General features: G+C 44.9%; 1 protein-coding gene across 1 annotated transcript in view; it reads right to left on the bottom strand.

The window, feature by feature from the left end:
• CDH13 (cadherin 13) overlaps nt 1-24,166 on the bottom strand; it is an 870,720-nt gene that overhangs the window by 152,905 nt on the left and 693,649 nt on the right. Inside the window, exon 8 of the mRNA XM_088449431.1 lies at nt 10,993-11,133. Coding sequence (XP_088305557.1) covers nt 10,993-11,133 — 141 coding nt within the window. The remainder of the gene's footprint in view (nt 1-10,992; nt 11,134-24,166) is intronic.

The raw sequence follows: 24,166 nt of genomic DNA, 5'->3' as shown, positions 1-24,166 counted from the left end.
GCGCACACAATTAACAAACACAGAAAATAATTTTTTTTTGGTTTGGACTGGAGTGTACTTTCGGGGGTTACAGCACCCTTTAACGGTCAAGCCAGCCGGCCCTTTACTTATGACACAGGCGCACGCTTGGCACTACTTTGTTGATGCACGTGCGGCTACTGCGCACACAATTCACAAACACAGAAAATAATTTTTTTTTAGGTTTGGACTGGAGTGTACTTTCGGGGGTTACAGCACCCTTAACGGTCAAGCCAGCCGGCCCTTTACTTATGACACAGGCGCACGCTTGGCACTACTTTGTTGATGCACGTGCGGCTACTGCGCACACAATTCACAAACACAGAAAATAATTTTTTTTTTGGTTTGGACTGGAGTGTACTTTCGGGGGTTACAGCACCCTTAACGGTCAAGCCAGCCGGCCCTTTACTTATGACACAGGCGCACGCTTGGCACTACTTTGTTGATGCACGTGCGGCTACTGCGCACACAATTCACAAACACAGAAAATATATTATTTTTTTAGCACTTGGGGGGAGCACCCCTGATGGACAGAGCACCCCCTGGACAACACTACAGCACCCCTTTAGGACTGGGACACTGCACAGGACTTTGGAACTGACTGCACAACACAGTCCAGCCAGCCCCTATGGACTTTGAAGTAGTGGACACAGCCCCTATTAACAACAGCAGCACAGCACAACACAGCCAGCCCCTATGGACTTTGAAGTAGTGGACAACAGCAGCACTACACTACACTACACTACACAGCACTAACTCCCACCCTCCCTCTTCACTGTCCACAGCCGAGTGAGAAAATGGCGCCGACGCGGGTACCTTATATAGGATCCAAAACCCGCGAGACTCGGAAGGCGGGATGATGACGTTTTGCCTCGATGTCAGATCCGAGTCAGGCGGGAAAAGTCGAGCCTGACTCGGATCGGACTCGGATCGGGGGGGCTCGGGGGGGTTCGGATTTCAGAAATCCGAACCCGCTCACCCCTACTTCCCTCCTATAGAAGTGTTTGGCAAAAGAGTTGGCTTTTAGCTAGATGCTACTACAGTACCAGATGCTTGCTTAGACCGGACAACAGGACCGTGCGCCATATTCATTATGTTAATTATCAGGATCCGGGAATACCCCGATAATTAACATTCTAAGGGGTATATTTACTAAACTGCGGGTTTTTAGAAGTGGAGATGTTGCGCATAGCAACCAATCAGATTCTAGCTGCTATCTTCTAGAACACAGGTTCTCAAACTCGGTCCTCAGGGCACCAAACAGTGCATGTTTTCCAAGTCTCCTCACAGAATCGCAAGTGAAATAATTAGCCACCTGTGGCTCTTTTAAAATGTGTCACTGAGTAATGAATACACCTGTGCATCTGCTAGGTGACCTGGAAAATATGAACTGTGTGCGGCCCTGAGGACAGAGGCCCTGATTCAGAGCCGGACGCTCTGACAGAGCACTCGCTCTGAATCAGGGCCGGCCTTCTTGTTTTTTAGAGCGGCCTCCTGGCCGCTCGCATAGCTGTGGGTGACCACCCACAGCTATAGCGAGCGGCCAGGAGGATGGTCGCGATGGTCAAGACCATCGCGACCATCGGGGCTTGCGACGAGACCCTTGTGGTAGGGTCTCGTTGCTGCAAGCCCCAGAGAGATTTCGGCTCTCACAGAGCCGAAATCTCTCCCACTGACATCACTCGTGATGTCAGTGGGGCCGCCCCAAACGGAGGCGTTCACATGGGAACGCCTCCGTTTGGGCGGCCACTCCCCTGGCCCGCCTACCAAAGGGGGCGTGCTGTCACTCAACATCAACAGCACGCCCCCTTTGGTACGAGACCCGGAGCAAGGGTTTGCCCGTCGCTATCCGGGTCTCGCGCATGCGCTCGACGGAGCCGGCTCCGTCGTGCGCATGCGCACTGGGCCACCATCGACCCGCTTGCGAGCGCATAGCGTCCGCGAGCGGGTCTGAATCAGGCCCAGAGTTTGAGAACCACTGTTCTAGAAGTTCTTGTAGGAATGTCCTAAATATTAATTTTCACCTGCTTTTGTAGAAATTAAGTGATAATGAAAAGATCTCTATTATGGGACTATGATGAACTCATATTGTCAATGTTTAAATCAAATTTGCACCTTTTTTTTTTAAATGACAAACATTACAGTCAATATTCACAGACAAGTTACTAAAATCACAAAATCTGATAAGATTTTATTGGAAACATATTAAACGAAAATAAATACACATGTAAAAAAATAATTAACTGATGCGAAGTCTAGAGCAGGGTTGTTATTTTTTTTTTTTTTTTTAGTACAGTATCGATGAATTATACCTTTGTGTATCGTAAACCCATCGGTGACAGTAACATTTTTACTGTATTGCCCTCTGTTTATTTATTTATTCCAAGTACCCCTCAGTGTGTAAATGTGTCAAAGTAACCCCTGGATGTTTATAAATATTTGCCAAATAGCCCCCTGTGTCTTGAAGTGCTTAAAGGCACAACCCATCTGTTTTGTTTAAAGGTGTTTTATTTACTAAGCCTTGAATGGAGACAAAGTCAAAGGAAATAAAGTACCAGTCGACTAGCTCCTAACTGTCATTTTTCAAACACAGCCTCTGACATGGCAGTTAGGAGCTGATTGGTTGGAACTTTATCTCCATTCATTTTATCTTCATCCAAGGTTTAGTAAATAGACCCCGGCCTAAGTATGTTAAAGTCATTATTTAAATGGCTGTTTTGAGTTTAAGGTAACTAGTAGAAGCAGCCATTGAATCTATCTGATATTTCCCTGGGGGCTGTGGGGACCGTGCCGCACTGGGGTACCGAGAGCTCCTGCTCCTGATATCCAATCTTGTGCCCACCGGTCCCACATCCATCCTGCATGCTTGTGTGACAATGTATGAGGGAAATGCAGAATAGGACATGCAGCCTCCACTATGGAGACCAGATGGGAGGGGAGGACATTTAATACCCTGGGCCCACAGAGAGCCTGAGACCTTGGGCACATGCCTCAATGCTCCCCTTTACATTGGCTCTGACATACAGTGACTGGATGTGATCTTGGTGTCCCATACGCTCAGGTACCCAGGGCTCTCCCTTTTGTTCCATTGTGCATCCCACAATCGCTGCTTTACATTTGAAATATATGCAGATATTTGTATACAGATGTAAGTAATATGGAACCATGGCTTCCGGGGTTGGTAGTAGATTTGTAGAGGATCCACGCAGAGTGACCAGTAAGGCTGGGTACACACGTAAAGATTTTCTGTCCAACCATCCAACTAGTTGATTGATTGGAATGAAAATCTGGTAACGTATGGGAGTAACTGATGATCAGCAATTTGCTCCTAAATGCCAGAAAACAGATGGAAATGGTCGTCAGACAAGTTTGTTAAATGTTTGATCTAAACAATTTGTTCAAACAACAGTTTTTGTCCATTTTCTGGCGTTTGGGAGCAAATTGCTGATTGTCATTTGCTTTCATACGTTACCAGATTTTCATTCCAATCAATCAACTAGTTGGATGGTTGGACAGAAAATCTTTACGTATGTATGCAGCTTAAGGTTAGGGTAAAGTGGGCTAAAAACTAACCTCATTTTTGGGTGGCCATACTATTTTATTGTGGAGATACATCAATATCTTATATTTTAAAAAGACTGCTATTGTATTTTTATTTTGAGAGATTTTCTTTCTATTGTTCGGGAGACCTCTGAAATAGTGGGTGACCTCCCCAGCAAGCATGACGATAACAATTCTCAACTGCGGTGGTGCAACACGAGTTGCACCATTGCTCTCAGTGGGTGGGATGTTATGACACAAGTTGCATCATTAAGTCCAGCCCACCGACACCTCCAACAACAGGACTAATCTCCATATCTCCTTAGGAAGAGGCGTGAAGAGTCTGCATCGATATTTTACCATACCAAATATCTATAAAGTTTTTGATTTTTTTTTTTAGCTTTTTTTAATTTTTTCTGCATGAATTTTGAGCAAGCAGCAATACAAACGGTAACGACACGCACCATTATGGAATAATGATTATTAGGACATCAAGTCCGTCATAAGTCTCGCAGAATGGCCTTTCTTCGGCTTTATTGAAATGAATGAACACGCAGAGTTTATGGCTGTCAAGCATCATCTAAATTCATAAGCTGTTTTTCAGGTGTCAGAAATACATGTTACGTTCCAATTTTCTTTACTTACAAAAAAAATAGTTTCTCTGGGGTGTGAATGAGCGGCGTACACTCTCCACGTTATTGACTTTAGAATAACAGACGCAGCAGAATTTAAACCCCGTGTTGTGAAGGCTATTCAATATAAAGCTCTAGGCAGACAGGCGTTAAAATCTGCTTTTTCTGCATTTCGGTAATAAAACCTCACGTAAAGAAGCACTTCATTACAGTCAGTGTTGTAGGGCACACAAGCCTTTTTATATATTGTTTGGTGGATTTTTTTTCCTGCACTGCGTAATTTTTTTTTTTTTCTTTTTGTTAAATGCAGTACGTTCCTAAATCATTATTTCTAATGGAATCCTAAGATACGCACAACAGCCCTTGTTTTATGGCTTTATTATTGCTTTTTCTTTTCTATCAAACTTTTTAACTGTTCCATATCATGTTACCTGCAGCATTCTGGGATGTAATGATAAATATGCAAAGCAAAAATGAAACACAAAAAAAGAAAAAAAAACAAAAACACTAAAAAGAGAAAAGAAAAAAAGGGAACATGTCATGCACCAGATTTCTCTGGATGATGGAAGTGGGAGAAGCTTGATGACCGTGGCTCAGGCGTACGCCTTGGGATGCATTGTGCTCTGGGGGCAGGCCATGACGGTGCAAATTGGTATGCCTTGCCCCCTTGCTGCAGGAACCACAAGTAGGCATGGGTAATGAGCATACACAATACAATTATTTGGGCGATCTGCTAAACATCAGCGGATCGCCCAGATAATTGCAGCGAGTATGTACGTGACCCATCCGAAAATTTAGATTGGCCGGGAATGCTGAATCGTACAGGCATGTCCATATGATGCAATGTTTTGAAGTTACAAGTCGGTCGCGTCGGGCAGTGTATGCACTGCCGCGGCCAATTGACGGATATTTCCCCTGTTCCTTCACAGGGAGGGAATGGGGAAATGTCTCCTCCCCAGTGGAGCGCAGATCTTGGGCCCAATACACTGTGAGATATCTGACAGTACACAGCCACTGTATCTGCTGGGTGTAACTTAAGGTTGCCAGATAAATGTCTGTTGGTCTGACACACATTTTATCTGACGGGTTGGGTATGGGATTCCGACGGTGAGAATCCCTACAGATTTAGGTAAGTATTCTAACCCTTACCCTAACCTGCCCCCTAACCCACCCGAAGCCTAACCTTGACCCACTCCTCCCACAGCCTAACCCACCCCTCCTGCAGCCTAACCTTGACCAACTCCTCCCACAGCCTAACCCACCCCTCCTGCAGCCTAACCTTGACCAACTCCTCCCACAGCCTAACCCACCCCTAAAACAGCCTAACCTTGACCAACTCCTCCCACAGTTTAAGCCTAATCCACTCCTCGCGCAGCCTAACCCACTCCTCCGGCAGCCTAAGGCTAACCCTCCCCTCCTCCATAACCCTAAGCCTCCCTCTAACCCTAATACTTACCGACGAAATGTGTCGGGATTCTGACCGTAGGGATGTCACTGTCGGTATTGGTATTGTCGGCATCCTGACTGTTGGGACCCTTGACTACATCCCTATTTGAGAGTGTATGCCCAGCATGAGGCTTAACGTAAAGCTTCGCCTAAATAGTCTAGGAGGAAATAAATTTTTGTGACCTGGGAAGTGTTTTGGTGGAACTAGGGGCGGGGGCCACAATGATGCAAATTACAACCCACTCGCCCCACCCCAATACTGTGGGATCATCCAAAGGAGAGTTCCATACCGTAAAGCAAGTATCCCTAGCACTCCCAAGGTAAGATACCACCTTTACTATCAAGGCATAAATCCTTCTTCTTGCCATGTGCAGATGTGTCCACATACATCTATCCCCCATGCGCTACAAGTCGCGTTACACATAACGCGTGAGAGCCGCGTGACTCGGGAGCGCAGAGTGTGCAACTATTTACCTTCAAATGTGTCTTATTCGCTCAGTGATGTTAATAGATAGCACAAGCAGCTTCTGACTGAAACTATATGCGGCATGCCTATATTCTGTGTGCGACTGCGGCTGCATCTGCATGCGATATGCTACGCTACGGTGTCAGCGGCTGTGACACTGTAACGTAGCCGCGCTTCGCTTAATAATACAGCGCAGCTGATGCACACAGAACATAGGCGTGCCGCATATCATTTTGATCAGCAGAAGTTGTTTGTGCGTCCTATAAGACACATTTAAAGGGAAAAAGTTGCACAAAAAGACGCTCGGCGCTACAGAGTCACGCCACGGCATGGTGCAACTAGAAGGCCTGTTTAACGCGCATGGAGGCTAGATGTATGAGAGGGACACATCTATACTCCGCATTCAGTAAAAAAAAACAAGTTAAAATGCTCCCATTAATGATGAACTGTGTCTTCAAATTATAAGTGATTATCTGGATTGTGCTTTGCTACAGTACATATAGCAAATTCATTTACAAGATCCATACAGTGGCCATAATTGCAGTTATTTCTGACAGCTTAATGTCGCTAATGCACAAGGGTAACAAAGGAACTGATTTACATGGGTGTGACAGGAGCATGAATGTGTACAGGGGGTTCCTGCAGTGATTTATGCAGGCACAGAACTGCTGCTTCATGCATTTTACAGCTCTCCTAATGTGATCCTGGTAATTCAGGCATCACACCCCGTGCACACACCGCGCCCTAGAGTATCAGCATGTTTTCCATGGCACCACTGGGCCAAAAGTTTATTATTGAGAAATTCAGTTAAAATGAAATGAAGTCATTTGTGCTTTTAGGTCACCCTTAGATACAGTTATGTGGTGGCTGGTTAAAGCATTTTATTCGGTACTGGACCACCAACTCGAGGCACCCCTGCAAGTGCCCTGCGGCACCCCGGGGTGCCACTGCACACAGTCTGGGAACCACTTTTCTAATCTCTGTGTACCTGGTTGTTGTAAACGTCTCAGTATATAGACATCATAGAGCCGAATCAGACTGGACGCCACTTTGTTTTATGGATGGATTATTAGCACTGTGCGTGTTCTGTAGCCGAGCGTGCCCAACTACTGTATGGGCAGTTATGGGTGATTCCGAGTCACATCTCCACTTGTGGCCTAAAAAGTGTAATCAGACGGCAATGGCACCATAATATACCCGGTTGAAAAACTAAACTTAATAGACATACACTATTACTATTCCCAGGAATTATTAATATACCCAGTTATAACTGAACATGATAGCCACACACTATTATTATACCCAGCTATAACCCACCTGGACAGCCACACACTATTATTATACCCAGCTATAACCCACCTGGACAGCCACGAACTATATATTATACTCAGCTATAACCCACCTGGACAGCCACGCACTATTATTATACCCAGCTATAATCCACCTGGACAGCCACGCACTATATATTATACTCAGCTATAACCCACCTGGACAGCCACGCACTATATATTATACTCAGCTATAACTCACCTGGACAGCCACGCACTATATATTATACTCAGCTATAACCCACCTGGACAGCCACGCACTATATATTATACTCAGCTATAACTCACCTGGACAGCCACGCACTATATATTATACTCAGCTATAACTCACCTGGACAGCCACGCACTATATATTATACTCAGCTATAACCCACCTGGACAGCCACGCACTATATATTATACTCAGCTATAACTCACCTGGACAGCCACGCACTATATATTATACTCAGCTATAACTCACCTGGACAGCCACGCACTATATATTATACTCAGCTATAACTCACCTGGACAGCCACGCACTATATTATACACCCACCTGAACAGCCACGCACTATATATTATACTCAGCTATAACCCACCTGGACAGCCACGCACTATATTATACACCCACGCACCACGATAATTATACTTGTTTACAGTGGGATTGGTATGAAACACCGCCGGACGCATGGTTCAAATCCCAACATCGGAAGACCGGCGAGAGAAGATCCCAACAGGTAAGTTTTTTTTACTATTACTAACCCTCTGCCCCCCTAACCCTCCCCTTAGGGGTGCCTAACCCTAACTTCCCCCCAAGTGTCTAACCCTAACCCCCACTTTCCCACAGCCTAAACCTAAATATCCGGGGGGGGGGTGCCTAACCCTAACTTCCTCTAGCCTAACCCTAACCTTCCCGGGGGGGGTGTGTTTAACCCTAAGTCCCTCCCCTGGAAGCCCCTAACCTGACCCCCCCCCCGTGGCTGTCCGTGCCCGCCGCCTGGCTTACCTTCATTCGGTATGCCGGGCGTCGGGCTTGCACAGACGGGAAGCCGGCAGTCAGCATTCCGACCATCGGCTTCCTGACTGCATCCCGTTTACAGCACAGTAAATTCATCCTTGTTTCTCCATATCAGATGTACAAAATAAATATCTGCCTTTTTAGTGAAATATACTATTTACAAGGCATCGGTATGAATTGCGTCTGGCGGTTGGAATCCCGACAGCGGCTGCCCGTCATGGGTGAAAATCCCGATCGTCACCAGGTAAGTATTTACTAACCTCCCCCCCCCTAACCCTCCCTTAGGGGTGCCTAACCCTAACCTTCCCCCCAGTGCCTAACCCTAATCCCCCCACTAAGTGCCTAAACCTAACCCCCCCTTCCCCGCCGCCTAAACCTAAGTCCCCCGGGGGGGTGCCTAACTCTGTCCCCCCCGGGGGTGCCTAACCCTCCCTCCCCTTAGCCTAACCTCCCGAGGGGGTGCCTAACCCTAAGTTCCCCCTGGGAGCCCTAAACCTAACTCTCCCCCCCCCCAGCGGCTGTCCACAGCGGCACCCGGCCTCACTTCGATTGGGATGCAGAGCACCGGTCTCCCGGCGTCGGTAAAATGACAGGCGTCTAGATTTAGACGCCTGTCATTTAACCCTCGCCGGGATAAAGCAGTCGGGAAGCCAGCCATCGGGATTACGTCCGCCGCCTTCCCGACTGCATACCATTTACAACGCATTAAAGATACCTTTTTTGCCCATTGCATAGTGTGCTAATTGTAAAATCACACTTAACACAATCTTTACTATGTCACAGTATGTAGACCAGGGGGCCAGATGAGCAATGGGGTGAATGGGACTACATCCCCAGGCCTCCACATAAAAATAGGCCCATTATCATCACAGCATGCTGATGATCTGCCGCTCAACTGGCCACATGGTCGTCCATAAAGTATTACAACTGTATATCAATATTCCTCACATTATTATACAATTCTTCTACTTATCCATATATAGGGAGACATTGGGGCTGATAGTGTAGGGGTGTAAACGCCCACAAGTCACTGGTTCACACCCACATGGCACTGCAAACACCCACACAGCACTGGCCACACCTTCTCACTATAGGCCTTTGATCATATTCAGCTCCAGGCCCATGTGGCCCCAAATGAAGGTTCTAGACAGTGTAAGATGGCATAACCAGCCTTTCCTATAAGTTACAGTATACCAGAACAACACATTTGGATAATTGAGACGACATGTAGTTTATACACTTTATACAGTACCACAGTGTAGTGTTCATTACTTCATTCTAGCACCTGTCACAAACCGTGCAGTTCCTCTTTCCTGCCTGGGGTGGCGCTCTCTGCTCTGGTGCTTCTAGCACACTCCAGTCTGTATCTCATCATGTTGCATCGGCTGAGTGTGCTAGAAACACCTGAACAGGGAGCAACACCCCAAGCAGGATAGAGGAACTGCACAGGTTGTGACAGGAGCTAGAATTAAGACTAAAATGGGAAAACAGCAGACATACAGTATAAGTAGTACAGTACATTAAGATATCTGATGGTGATTGCAATTTATAAGGCAACAAAGCCTGGCCTGGTGGCAGGACCCATATGAAATGTATACAACGCCACAGACGGGCAGAGCCCAGGACACTGCAGCAGGCGGGAGAGAGAGTTACTCTCCATCTACCAGGAAGAAATAACAGTGACAGACCAGACAAAGACTTCACGCGGAGCAGATTACACAAATCAAAGCATTGTGATTAATACGTAGTCAAACGCACAGCAAGAGCGCTGATTAATATCTGTGCAGCGATGGCTTCGGGGGCCGCTCCAGAGCCCAGATTTCTTTATTAAGGTCTTGTACCATTTTGTCTTCAGTGAGAAGTGGTTGTCTCTGCAATTGAATATTGCTTTATGTAGTTCATAACCTCGCCGAGGTGAAGTAAAGTCTTTCACTCTGGCTTTTCAGGCAAGAAAAATAAGACAAGCAGACTTCCCCACCGAGCTGCGCCAGAGCGATGTGCGTGTTTTATTGGACGTTTTATGGACCTGTGCGGTCGCTGTCACTTTGTATCTATGAAAACAGCATCCAGTTATCTGGAACATGATGATGCTGTAGGCCTGTTATGGCTTGCCTGCTGCCCCGGGCAGACTGTTTACTTGTAGGAATCAAGGACAGAGACATTGTACAGTCTGCAATCTTTCTTTAATCCAGATTGATCTTGTTCAGTGAATTCTGCCGTGGATTAGTCATTTTGCAGAGTTCAAATAACAACCTTGCCATTGACTTCAGTGAATAAATACACCTATTGCTGCAGCACACTCTTACAGAGGATCAGAGGCTCTGGGGTCCCCCTCCTCCTGGCACCCAGGCTGGCAGAACTGTGGGGTTCCCGTGCCTGGATCTGGGAGAGAAACCAGCAGAGCAGATGCTGACTGTTAATGCAACAACAGAACCTGCAGGAAGGGCACCGGGGAGAGTGGGGGGGGGGACTGCAGATGCCGGAGGGGGTTTGAAACTATTGAAATTGAACATGTAAAATGGCCATTTAAAGTAACAGAACCAACTATGAGTAGACTTACTGTACCTCTTTCTTGGTGAACTCCGGCGGGTGGTCATTCTTATCATCGATCACAATGGTAGCTGTAGCTGTGCCAATTAACCCGACATCCATTCCAGCCATGTCCTTGGCTTCTACGATCAGTTCATACTGGGGAGCTATTAACGTCTAAGAGGAAAGAGGACACAAATCATTACACAGTGCATCAGTATACCGAATGTGCAATATCATTTGCTCTCATTTATACATTCATGCAACCTTAACTACATGTATTACCCTTCTTTACACAAACAACAACAAAAAGGAACCCTTGCTTTACTTCTGTGCTTCTCAAACATATTTCTATATAATCAGGCTACATTGTTTATTTCAGTTTACCTTTAGGGTATGATAAAAAAAAAACACATGAATAGTGGCGCTATAAGTCTACACAATCCTGTTGAAATTTATATAAAAAAAGAATTATAAAGAACAGACCTAATAATATAATTCCCACTAGGCACATGAGGCAGGGACCTAGGGGCGGCTTGGCTGCCCAGGGGGCCAGAGATGTAGGTGGGTGATGGTCAGTGTGTCTGTGTGTGTGTAGGGGGGGGGCAACCAATAATATTGTACCTAGGGGCAACCTGACCTGTAAATCTGCCCCTGGACTGATTATATAAATACAAGGCTGAGGAACGATACCTTCAATTAAAACTTAATATTATAGGGCTCTACTTGTATATGGAAAAGCTATGCCTGGGTAACTTGGGGTCGGCTTACATCACTTTACAAACTCAGCATGAGGGGGTGCCATTTTCTTATTCCTCAAAATAATCTATACTGTGTTATATACAAGACATAACAATTCTATGACAATGGGAACATTATCTATCAACATATTTGATCCACCATGAAATACATAAGAACGTCAACACTAACCACTAAACATAATGAGCTTTATATATTATCCATTGCAGTAAAACGTACTCGTACTGACAGTATACTGTATATTTGGAAACAAATAAAAGTACTAATGCTGGAAATTGGTGCCCACACTGCGCACCCTGCACCCATATATAATTACATTTACCTCAGTCTCCACAGGGCTGCTCTGCAATGTCGGACTGGCACTGCAGAGCAGCAAATATCTAAATGGCCATTTTCCCGGTGACTTGCGCATGAGCAGTGAAGATGGCGGCGGCCATTTTCCCGGTGACTTGCGCATGAGCAGTGAAGATGTTCCCGGAAATAAGGTGCAGGTGCCATTGTCCCGGAGACCCGCGCATGCGCAGTAGATTCTGGCACCCTACTGTGCTGCCAGAGAGGAGGGGGCCTGCACACGGGCCGTCTCCTCTCTTAAAACGCCTCTGCCATTACAGGTATGGGAAATGCGATCCGGATTCAAAAGAAGTACGAATTTTTGGGCATGGATGGAGTAGATTTTTTGCGAAACCTCCTCCAAAAGCCCTTTGCTATATTTAAATGAAACCAAAATAATGTGAAAATCATCCATTTTCACATTATTTTAGTATAAAATTGATAAATGTGCCCCATAGTAGTGTTATTCAGTTAAATTTATTTGAGGAACTGGTATAACTTCAGGAGGTAAAAAAAAAAAGTTATGTGGAAACAGGTCAGGGTCGGTAACATCATAGTATCTGCTTTCTCAGCGATTCCAAAACATTACTTTTCCAAATTACAATAGAAACATCAATGATACATTAGTCCTATTCCTCAGCAGGAGATCAGTGTGCCTGTGGAGCAGGCTCCCTTCTTATGTTGAGAAGGAAAATTCTTTCGCTATAGTAGAACCAAAAAAAGAAAACTGTAACCGGATAAAACTGCCCTCTTAGTAGCGCTTTTCGTGACTCTTGTTGTTAATGGATTACTACTTTCTTTCACAGAAGGGTAGTTTTCGATATGACAATTTCCTTGCCAATTTACCAGCTAATGTTGTTATACACTGAACACTTCCAGAACCTGCCTGAACACTAAAGGCTTCCTCTGATGGTTATTTTACAGGTGCAGAAAGAATTCTGAGGTCGCCTGCAGAGAGACTTAGCTGTAAAATAGCTTTACGGCTACATACTGTAAGAACAACTAGTTAAAAAAAAAAAAAAAAGATAAAACCTCAATACAATGAAGAATGTGATCCACGTCAAATTGACTGCTTGGTGCCTGAGATGAGGTATAAATAGAAATTAAATAGACAACCACTAAGTAATACATCCCCCCACCTTGCCCCAATTAACCAACCTACCACAAAGCAGGAGATACTTTAGAGAATTATGAGTTACTTAGTCCAGCCACCGCTATAACCATGGGTTCCAAGAGGCAATGGGGGGCATGTAAAGAGAATCTGGACATAAGACGGATCTGGGGGCTCAGGTCATCTTGGCAGCATTTTCTTAAGAGGTCTCCTGGTATTCACAACGGTAAGTGGCCACACTCACATGTCACTTCTAGGACCCGGGCTCAACTGATCTCTTGGTGGCCCTAGTTATAATTGACACGTGACCTGCTATAGCTGGATTAAGACCCCATTTAGTTCTAGGCAACATATTGTTTTTGGTCCACATTTAGAGAAGTTTTTAAGTTTGTCTGGACCAAGTATGAGACACCACATCCGAGACCACTATATATGAAGGTTTCGCCTATATCATTATACATTTGGCTTCCCCAAGATATTGTGGAATTTGCCGTGCCCGCAGCCGATTCTGGTTGAGTACACCATCTATTAGTGTTGTGAGCATTTCTCCTAGATTTATACCCCTGATGAAGTCCGTGGGGAGGACGAAACGCGTAGGGTCGGGGTACCGCTTATAATGTCCAGGTTTATGTTCAGCCTTGGAAACCAAAAATCAAAGGGATAATCACCAGGCTATCTCTATAACTTCATACTGGTATTATCAATTACACTTATTTTATACATTTTATGTAAGCAATTGCCTCTTTTATGCAAATTTTTAACATTTAATCAAGAATAACATTATTCTGATGTACTAATATTTTCCCACTGGCCGCATTGTTGGGTGATTTCTTTGATGAAAAGGTATGTTCACAGAACCAAATGGACATCATGTGCGAACACTGAATAAGAACCTTGGTGACCATATCAGAAGAATACTTCAATGCCATTATCTGTCAGCTGAAAGTTTCCAGTGGTATCTCCATTGTGGATTTTTTATTGGTATTAAACTGTATTAAATCATATAAAACATTCCATTTGTTAGCGCCCTCTAAGTATTGTGTTTGGATATCTTTATGGTTGTGTCCTACGGGTACTGCTGAATTGATTGGTGCAATAAATAGGCCCCCCATCCTTATATATTATATATATAATCCATGTATCTCAGAGCCCATAGGGCTTTAGCAGGGCTGTGGAGTTAGTACGTCAAACTTTCATTTCCGAATGCTCTATTATGCAACTGTCCAGCTTAGAATTCATAAATGGCAAGTAGTAATAACAAATTTGCAGCTACATTCTTACTATTGTGATCAAAACTTTATTGTTTCAGATGAGAGAACAAACACTGCTGTGCTGGTCTTTTGTGTTTTTTTTTGTCTTGGTCAAGAACACTTTATTGTCTTTCTCCTCATGCCGTCATTTCTTCAGTGAAAGAAATGATCAGGCTCACGTGTTCAGAGATGCTGATACGGAGGAGCACCTGTAAATGGGGCACAATAAGTCACAGACGCCTTTACATGAGTCAATGCGATCACTGATATTTATATCAAACCTCTCAACATTAGGGAGTTTAAAGTTGGGACTCTGCATGCATTGAAGGGGGTGTGGCCTCACAGGAAGGGGCATGGGCTCATGGCATGTCCCCATTCATGACTCTGGGGGCGTGTTCAGCACTCCTGGAGACGCATGGCTGCCTCCAGGGCTCTCCCTGCACTGTGAACTGATACCGTGCGCATGCGCTTGGCATCTATTCACCCGCTGCTCGCCCACTCCTACTGTGCATGTCAATCTCTGGAAATGCTTTGCAGAATTATTTTTTAGATTTTAAGTATTTATTTTCAAGCTGGAGTTGGAACATTTCTTGCGATTCCACCCAAAATTGTCTTCAATTTAACTATGGAACCCCGACTCCACAGCCCTGAGTTCGAGGCGTGAGTGTACAGTACCTTGCTTATATCTGACTATGTTTCAGCTAATATAATACATAATTACGCAACATCTATATACACCTATATATGTGCCCCTCTTAATCGGCACTGCTGAGACCTTCTGTCTGTGGGCTGGCGAGGCCAGTGGAGGTTTTGTTTGGTTCTTTTATTTCTAGCACAATCATCTCTTTCGATATGATAAACAAAATTACTACATGGGAATGGAGTGGGTTAAATCTAGTAGGCTGGGGTCAGACCTGTGTTGGGCATCATGTGAAGATAGTGGTACTATGGGATTTAGGAGTGTGATATTAGGTTTGTTCGGAGGCTGGGTCAGCCTCTTCGGTTCCCGTCTTCCCACCTGTCCTCCCCAATTTCCTTGGCATTTGGTGCTTTCTTCATTGGCTATTTTAGTCGGGAGAGAACGGCAGGTTTGCTTTTTATGTGCTCACCTTCGTTGACTGTTTAGGTCTGCTGGACCACCCTGTTGGGGCAGAATCATCACCTTACCAGGTGGATCGTCAAGGTAGAAGCCTTGACTGGATGTTTTTTTTTGTGGTTAATTTAATTGCTTTTAGTAACTAATCGGTTAATTTAATTTATTTAAATAAAATAGGCAACAATTTCTGCCAAATACACGTCTCCAGGTTTTCATTTAAAAAAGTTATGTGTTTATTATCACTGATGCACACACAGCTCAATCCTCGGCTATTAGGAGGTTTATATTAAATACTGTGAATATTGTGATCATCTGATTGGCTACAGATTATTTTGGCTCCACCAAATGCCAAACTAGATACAAAATAAAGTTCATAACATATTAAAATACCTCTGCCAAACTGGCTATTTATAAAAATATTGTTTTTGTACTACTTATATAATATTAATGTACATTGGCACGTGACACATGTGACAATAACTCCCAAAATGCAATTTGTTGAATCAGGACACTGATAGAAGGGGGAGTGGTCAACTTACAATGGAGGAGTGGCTGTGTTATAATGGAAATGTGAACATGTACCTGGGGGCGTGGCTAATGCTTCTGAAGTACTAAGCTGCCCCAAACACTCTCCTGAATAATGCATTGCCATGTACAACAGTGGCAGATGGGGCGAGTCACACGCTCACTTGTATGAATGGGGCGTACCTCCTAAAATTCCCAGCATTTGGCACAGTAGCCTAAGTCTCATCTAAATCAGCTGGCAGGCATGTATTTGGCATTAAAATTGTAATGATGGCCATCAATGGCTCTACTGCATATGTGCATATATCGGACTGACCTTTCCAATGTTCTTCACCATCGGGCACCATCGATGATGCAGCATTAGTGACGCACCATCGATGGGAAAAAAAAAAACCATTGATGACCAATGGTCATTCCTAGTAAATGGCCCTGGCTCATACTTGCCTACTTCTAAATCATACCTCTGGGGGGCATAGCACTAGTAATTGTGGCATCACAGTCCCATACCTTCTGTGCAATGCCATGATTTGCAGCACCAGGCATCAGGTGGCCAACTGCTATGGACCAGTGGTGTGCTTAGTAGTGGGCAGAGGGCTTAAGTTTGGAGATACTGGGCTCAACCGCAGGACAGCTGGAGAATGAAGTACCTGGAATAGCATTTTGCAATATTCTGGTGGTCACAGGATACAAGCAGATACAGACGTCTTGGATGTAGGAAAGATTTTTTTTTTTTAATTTCCTGGTTGTGCAGAGAACTCCACGAAAACATTGGTGTCTCCAGGACATACCAGAAAAGTAAACACGTATGATCCTCTATTAAACTGAATTACAACTAAGTGATAAGGAAGAGACCTGTGCATTATGCCATGTGGATTAATGTAGGTAAGACATCTACTGTGCTCTACCCCTGCAGTGCGATAGCTTTTATAGAGCCTTGTGTGTCGATACAACTTCATCAAGATACTAATTGATAGAGACACTAGACATAAAAGGGAATGCTAACATATGGCTCATTAAATAACTAACTAAAAGGTTAGACTGTCATTCTAACATGGACCTGCTCTTCTATATAAATAAATAATGATTCTGACCTGTTAATATTTGTTAACGAGATGGCACTGTGATTAACACATTGCCTCAGATCAGCAAAAAACATTATAATCAAGCAATGAACTGTGACTGAGGTTTTCAAAGTCAATATACTGTACTAATACAACATTGTTCTGTTAAACTACAGTACGATAATTTAATATGCCTGAATTACAGAGATTGTTACTTTGAAGTCTGCAATAGCATAGAAGTGATATTTAAACATCTGTGTATACTGTTGACACAGTATCCTCCCTTAATTGCCCTGAAATCCCAACAATCAGTCTGTAATATGCTGCTTCTATATGATGTAAGATTGCCTATATCCCCGGAACACACCCGAATATCAGAGTAGACCCCCTGCTGGATCACACAAAGTCGGCAGCCCTGTGACAAATTAGACCACCCCCCTCCCCCATTGCGCTATGATGGCATAGAACAGCAAGGGGAGAAATGATACAGTTCTCTGCTACATACGTACTGAGCTCTAATAACCTGCAGGAACATTTATTATAATTGTATAAATGTTTTAGTTTGAGAACCAGCAGGAGAACATGCAGCTTTACAGCAGATATAGGCGACTTGTGGCTGTGGCTCTGCAGCTTTAGTGAAACTGCCAGAAAGATAGTAACTTTATGTTCTTTTATATTGTGGAAACAATAAATATATACAGCTGTGTGGTAGGTGCATTCTGCATTATAGTGAGAAAAGCTGATTCCGAGATATAGGTGCCTATTCATCATACCTAAAAATTTGATGGAGGTAATTAGGTTTAGAACTCGCATGGAGTTCTACATAAGTACCGGGGGAATTCATCATTCCACCTCCCTATAACTATCTATTCCGAAAAGCTGTCATTGTTGCGATGACAGCTTTTCGGGAAATAGAGTTTTCCCTCTCTACACTAACTTACTGCAGTTGGAATCCGTGCTGCGCATGCACTGTTACATCTGTAAAACCAGCGCATGCACAGCACTGCCTACAGCTGCGGTAAGTTTGTGCCCCCCTCCGCTCACCTCCCCCTGTCCTGCACTTACCTGCCCGCTGCAGTGCCTCCAGCTCCGGTGGCTGCTCTGACATGTGGTCTCCCAGCAGCACACTGTACAGTTTAAAAAAAACAAAAAGTTTTTTTTTTTTTTTTTTCTAAACTTTATTGTGTTCTGCTGGGAGAAAACATCTCAGAACAGCCACCGAACCCAGAGGAGGGACTAGAGCGCCGGAGGAAGATGCCAGGGGACCTGCACATGCTGACACAGGTAAGTTTTACCTGCTATTCACCACCTCACAGTGGCGGATAGTAACACCATCAAATTCCAAAAATACATCATTTTCGGAATCTAATGAATACCATAATTTGCATATCCTCATACTAATGTACTAATTTATGAGGAGTGTGGAAAGTAACGCAGGGGAGCTTAGCAAGGAGATATCAGTGATATCTCCTGTGTTAAGTCTCTTCATGAATACTAAAATAACGTTAATTAAGGAAAATGTCCTTAAAAACGTTATTTTAGTGTTGATGAATAGGCCCCTCTGGCTGCAAAATGCAGGAAGACAGGGGAGGGTAAAGTGATTAGGCATAACTTATACTTTGTTCCCTATTCTGTGTATAACAGATGTGTCCACATACATCTTCTTTGCGCGTTAAACAGCCCTGCTAGTCGCGCCATGCCGTGGCGTGACTAGGTAGCGCTGAACATCTCTTCATGCAACTCTTTACCTTCAAATGCATATTATTCGCTCATTGTACCGACGGCCGCCTCTTAGCAGCGCGCTGCCCAGAGCCCAGAGTCTGAAGCCCCCGTGCCCACCTCCTGTCCACAGCCTCCATCCCCAAGTGCCAAGCTCCTGCCCGCTGCATGCAGTTGGCGCACCCAGCATCTGTATCTCCCCGGGCCACGAACCCTGCAGGACTCTCACTTGAGCTGGACACACACCGAGAAGGAGCCGTAGCCAGGTTCCCGGACCAACTCCGCACACTGCGGTCGGGAAGAAGCAGAAAGAGCAGCTTTCCGGAAGTGATAATTAAGTTAATGAGGCATGATGAATGCCACCGATATTTTCATCGAACTCGCTGTGAGTTCAATACTTAATTATCACGCACATATTTTTTCATGATTAATAGGTCCCATAGGGGAAATTTGACAAACACTCTAAACTAGCTGAAGTACCCGGCGTTGCTTGGGTTTAAATCTTCAAGTTATTAAGTTTTATGTGATGTTGTCCAAAACCATCCAGTGGAAGGCCCAGAACTGGCTCCCTGGGTCAAAGTTCCGACTGGCGCACTCCACCGTCAAGTTCATACGGGACCCAACCTCTCCATTAGGCATTCCAGTCTATCTGTCAGCCCTCTGTGAAGTTTTCATCCAAATCCATCCAGCGGAAGGCACAGAACAGGCTCCCCGGGTCAAAGTTCTGCCCAGTGTCCCCGGGTAAAAGTTTTGCGCAGCGTACACCAATGGGAGGTCCAAGCGGCACCTCAACCCGCTAGTATGTCTTCTGGGATCCAATGTTACCACTCTGTGAAGTTTTTCGTCCAAATCCATCCAGTGGGAGGCTCAGAACAGGCTCCCTGGGTCAACGTTCTGCTCAGCGTACACCAATAGGGGGTCCGACTGGAACCCTAACCCTCCTAAAACCAGGCCAGGATCTAACTGGACCACTTTGCATTGGTTTCATCCCAATCGGTGCAGGGGTGTCTGTATGCATAACCGGACAAACAAACAGAACAATGCAATTTATATATAAGATAAGACAAGTGGAGGTGTTGCCCATAGCAACCAGTCACCTACTAGGTATCATTTATTTAGCGCATGCTATAAAACAATAGCTAGAAGCTGATTAGTTGCTATGGGGAACTTTTCCTTTTGTCCTCTCTGTAATGTTTGGTACATCTCCCCCATGCTCTTGGAGGAATGACAACTTAGAAGCTTCATATAAAACAATTGAGCAGGTGTTGTTCTTCTGCTGGACCCTAACCAAGCCTGGTGTAATGGTGGTAGATTGGTCATTGAGCAAATGATGTGACAGTTAAGTGATTGCGAAGTCCCCACAGTGTGTAAGGGTATTTGTCCCTAGAAATGCACTGGTCCAAAATGACCCTGACCTACCCCTTACAGTACAGCGAAAGCAATTTCCAGACTTTATTTCCAGATGAGCAGAAATAAAAGCTATGGTCAAATTTTACACTCAGTTGGCAGATATTTACCATCTCCGGACATGGACAACCTTATGCTGACTTTTCCAAAACAAAATCCTTTCCGCAAGTCAAAGCTAAAGGCTTACCAGCTGATGAACAGGGTATTTAAAGCCCAACAAACAAACCCAAGTAATCAGTACCCACCACCCACATCTCGGCACCCCTCATACAGACATTTGAACAGCCTTGACCTACACAGGTATAAATGCGGTGCATACCCATACTCGGGTGGCGCTACCGGGCCCCCGGAAAGGCAGGCAAGTCTCCCGTGTGGCGGCCAACCCCCCACCCCCACCCCCGGATCACCACGCACCTCCCAAACAATCCCTCACAGTAGAGGGGCAATGACACGTCATCTTGGCCCCGCCCCCTGCTTAACGTTGGCGGTAATCTTGCCATTGTGTAATGGGGAGGGATAAAATGCTGCAAACGCCTGGCCATGCCCCGATCCACCCCTAATGTCGTATAATAGCCATGTCCACACGGTATACGTTTAGGAAGCCGGCCGTCGCAATGCCGACTTCCCAACTACTTAATCCCTGCGAGGGTTAAATGACAGGCGTCTAAATCTAGACGCCTGTCAATTACTGATGCCGGAATATGGAGAAACAAGGATGAATTTACTGTGCTGTAAACGGGATGCAGTCAGGAAGCTGACGGTCGAAATGCTGACCTCCCGCTTCCCGACTGTGCAAGCCCGACGCCCGGCATACCGAACGAAGGTAAGCCAGACGGTGGGCACGGACAGCCGGCAGGGGGGGGAGGGTTAGGTTAGGGGCTCCCGAGGGGGAGTTAGGGTTAGGCACCCCCCCCCCAGGAGGGTTAGGGTTAGGCTAGGGGAAGTTAGGATTAGGCACGCCCGGGGGGAGATTAGGGTTAGGCACCCCCCGGGGGACTTAGGTTTAGGCGGCGGAGAAGGGGGGGTTAGGTTTAGGTACTTAGAGGGGGGATTAGGGTTAGGCACAAGGGGGGGGGAGGTTAGGGTTAGGTACCCTAAAGGAGGGTTACGGTTGGGGGGTAGAATTAGATTAGTTTATACTTACCTTTAGGACAATCGGGATTTCCTCCTCTGTTGGGCTGACGTTGCCAGGATTTGAATCTGTGAATCATACCGAATGCGTCCACTGCCCCCTTTTGCCGCATCACGCCCCCCGCTATGCCAACCTTAGGGGGCAGCCAGAATGTTGGCACGCATGTGCATACCCAGAAAGCCCTGTAATTGTGACAGCTATGCATTCTTTTCTAAATGTAATACAGACCAAAAAAAGACTGGAACCCATAACAAGAATTCACAGGACTGCCAATTATTGTAAATGCAAACATATATAAAGTACCATGGCTGCAGAACACAAGAGTATAAAATGCAATTCTTCCAACCTCCGCAAATGAAACCCCAGCGCGATGCGCACATAAAACCGCTACATATACAAATGCGTAGGATTTCAATTTTATACACACCGCTATCAATATGAATATTCCCCGAATCATCACCCCACCCTCATTCCCCTCCTGCAGACTGACTTCTGCATACATACAAAATGTTTGCAAGAAGGTGTTATCAGCAGCTCATCTCCAGCTAATATGCACGGCTTCATACTGACAGAGTCAGCTGGAGACAAAGGTAAAAAGCAGAAAATAAATCACTTTGCAAGGAAACAGGCAATTACAGTAAGCTGGTGTAAGACACAAGATGAACAAGAAAAAAAAAACAGAAGGAGATGTCAATGAATAAGTGATGCAACTGTAAGAGCAAATAATTACAGACAACAAACACACGGCATCTAAGTGCTACATGCATTTCTGTGTTCTATGGCTGCTGGGTTATAGCACTTCTCATCCCTAAACGTTTTGGGTACGGAATCCCGGGCGGTTGGGATTCCGTCAGTCAGAATACCGACCCGATTAGGTAGTGTGTCCTAACCCTTAACCCACCCCTCCCGCAGCCTAACCCTCTTGTCCCACGGCCCATCCCTAATCCTCCCACCCCGTACAAAGTAGATGATTGGTGTTGTGCGCTCCTCAGGAGTAGTAAATGGTTGCTGTTACAGGTTGAGTCTCCCATATCCAAATATTCCGAAATACGGAATATTCCGATATACGGAATAATTTTGGCATGACTGAGATAATAAAACCTTTGATTTTTGATGGTTCAATGTACACAAACTTTGTCTAAGGCACAAATTATTAAAAATATGGTATAAAATTACCTTCAGGCTGTCTGTATAGGGTGTAAATGAAACATAAATTTATTTCATGTATGTACACAAACTTTGCTTGAGCCACAAAATTATTGAAAATATTGTATAAAATGAGCTGCAGGCTATGTGTATAAGGTGTATATAACACATATATGCATTCTGTGTGTATATTGGGGTCCCATTCCCAAGATATTTCATTATGATATGCAATTATTCCAAAATACGGAATATTCCATTATCCAAAATACCCCTGGTCCCAAGCATTTTGGATATGGGAGACTCAACCTGTAGTATAGTGGAATGCTACAGCCAAAAAAACAATGGCGTGCTCCCCTTTTACACCAGGGGAGGATAATACCAAAATGTGTCTGAGCGGAAGCGGTATGTATTACCGCCGGACCTAAGCCCTACACTACATTCTCTATCTCTATTTTACTTTTTATCTTGATTAAAATGTTTACCCTATTTCTCATACTGGTAGGGAAGCAGTGCGCTCTTTATGGTTCCTATGATTTTTACTCGCCCCATATAACGATTGTCACCCCATTTTTTACCTGATTATAGAACAAAAACACTGCCCCTATCTCTAGTCCATGGCTACATTCTGCACCAGCTCAGACACATTTTTGTATTTTCTATATTATCCTCCCACCCCGTAGCCTAACCCTAACCCCCCACCCTAAACTTGACCCTCTACCAAGTGCCTAACCCTAAACCTTCTCCCCTCCGTCAGTGCCGGTGTAATAACAGCAGCTCGCCTCACAGTTTCCTCACTCCGGCCCCAGAGAGGATACCCCAGTGTGCGCCCCCAGAATCCCTCAGCGCCCTGACATCACTGCCTGTCTCGCTCTCTACTGAGACTGCTGTATAGATCGGGCCCTGGTGAGGGTACTCTGCCTGCATCCGGCTATCACACACACGCTGGCAGATGCCACACATGACCCCCTGGCTCAGCTCACCCCGTCCCTCGGTGCTGGGTCATACTCTCCATCCCTCCCGTGGGTTCTTTAATATGAGAAAAAAAAAAAAACAATTTGATTGTAATGCCGGTTAGGGGTGTCAGACGGGCCCCCTAGGAGCCCCCAGGCCATAGACGGTCAAATGTACCGCCTCATCGCTAATCCGGCTCTGTCTATATCTATCTATATAATATATATATATTTTTATTAATTTGGAAAACCGCTTATTTTGAAGACCTTTTATTGCAGATTAGAACAAGCGTATTCGGATATGTCAGAGATTTTCTCTTCCCAATAGCATTTCTATGCCGGCGTTTCTATTGTTCTGTTCATTTACGCTTTATGAATAATATCTAATTCTACACTGGCAGAAAAATCAATATGACAGCTCCTATCCGTAACAATAAATGCTGAAATGCAGCGAATAGGAGAAATAGGAGTCTCTCTGAGGAATAGCACAGAACCAGGTACTGCTTCCCAGAACAAAAACATTAAATATTACCACCACTTATTAAGGGCCGCTTAGCCTCAAAATCTTAATTCTCACAGGCGGCTGATTCTGAGTAGGGAGCAAAGCCAAACAGGCAAGTTACTTTATATCTAGAACAAACCGTGCTGCAATGCAAGGGGTGCATACTGCATATACATTTATGTTTATTTGCATGTATGGTAAATAACACTGGCTGCTTCTCCA

The sequence above is a fragment of the Taudactylus pleione genome, unplaced genomic scaffold (assembly GCF_031769625.1).
Source record: "Taudactylus pleione unplaced genomic scaffold, aTauple2 ptg000484l, whole genome shotgun sequence".
Lineage (NCBI taxonomy): Eukaryota > Metazoa > Chordata > Amphibia > Anura > Myobatrachidae > Taudactylus > Taudactylus pleione.
This window is presented reverse-complemented; position numbering and strand designations above follow the sequence as displayed.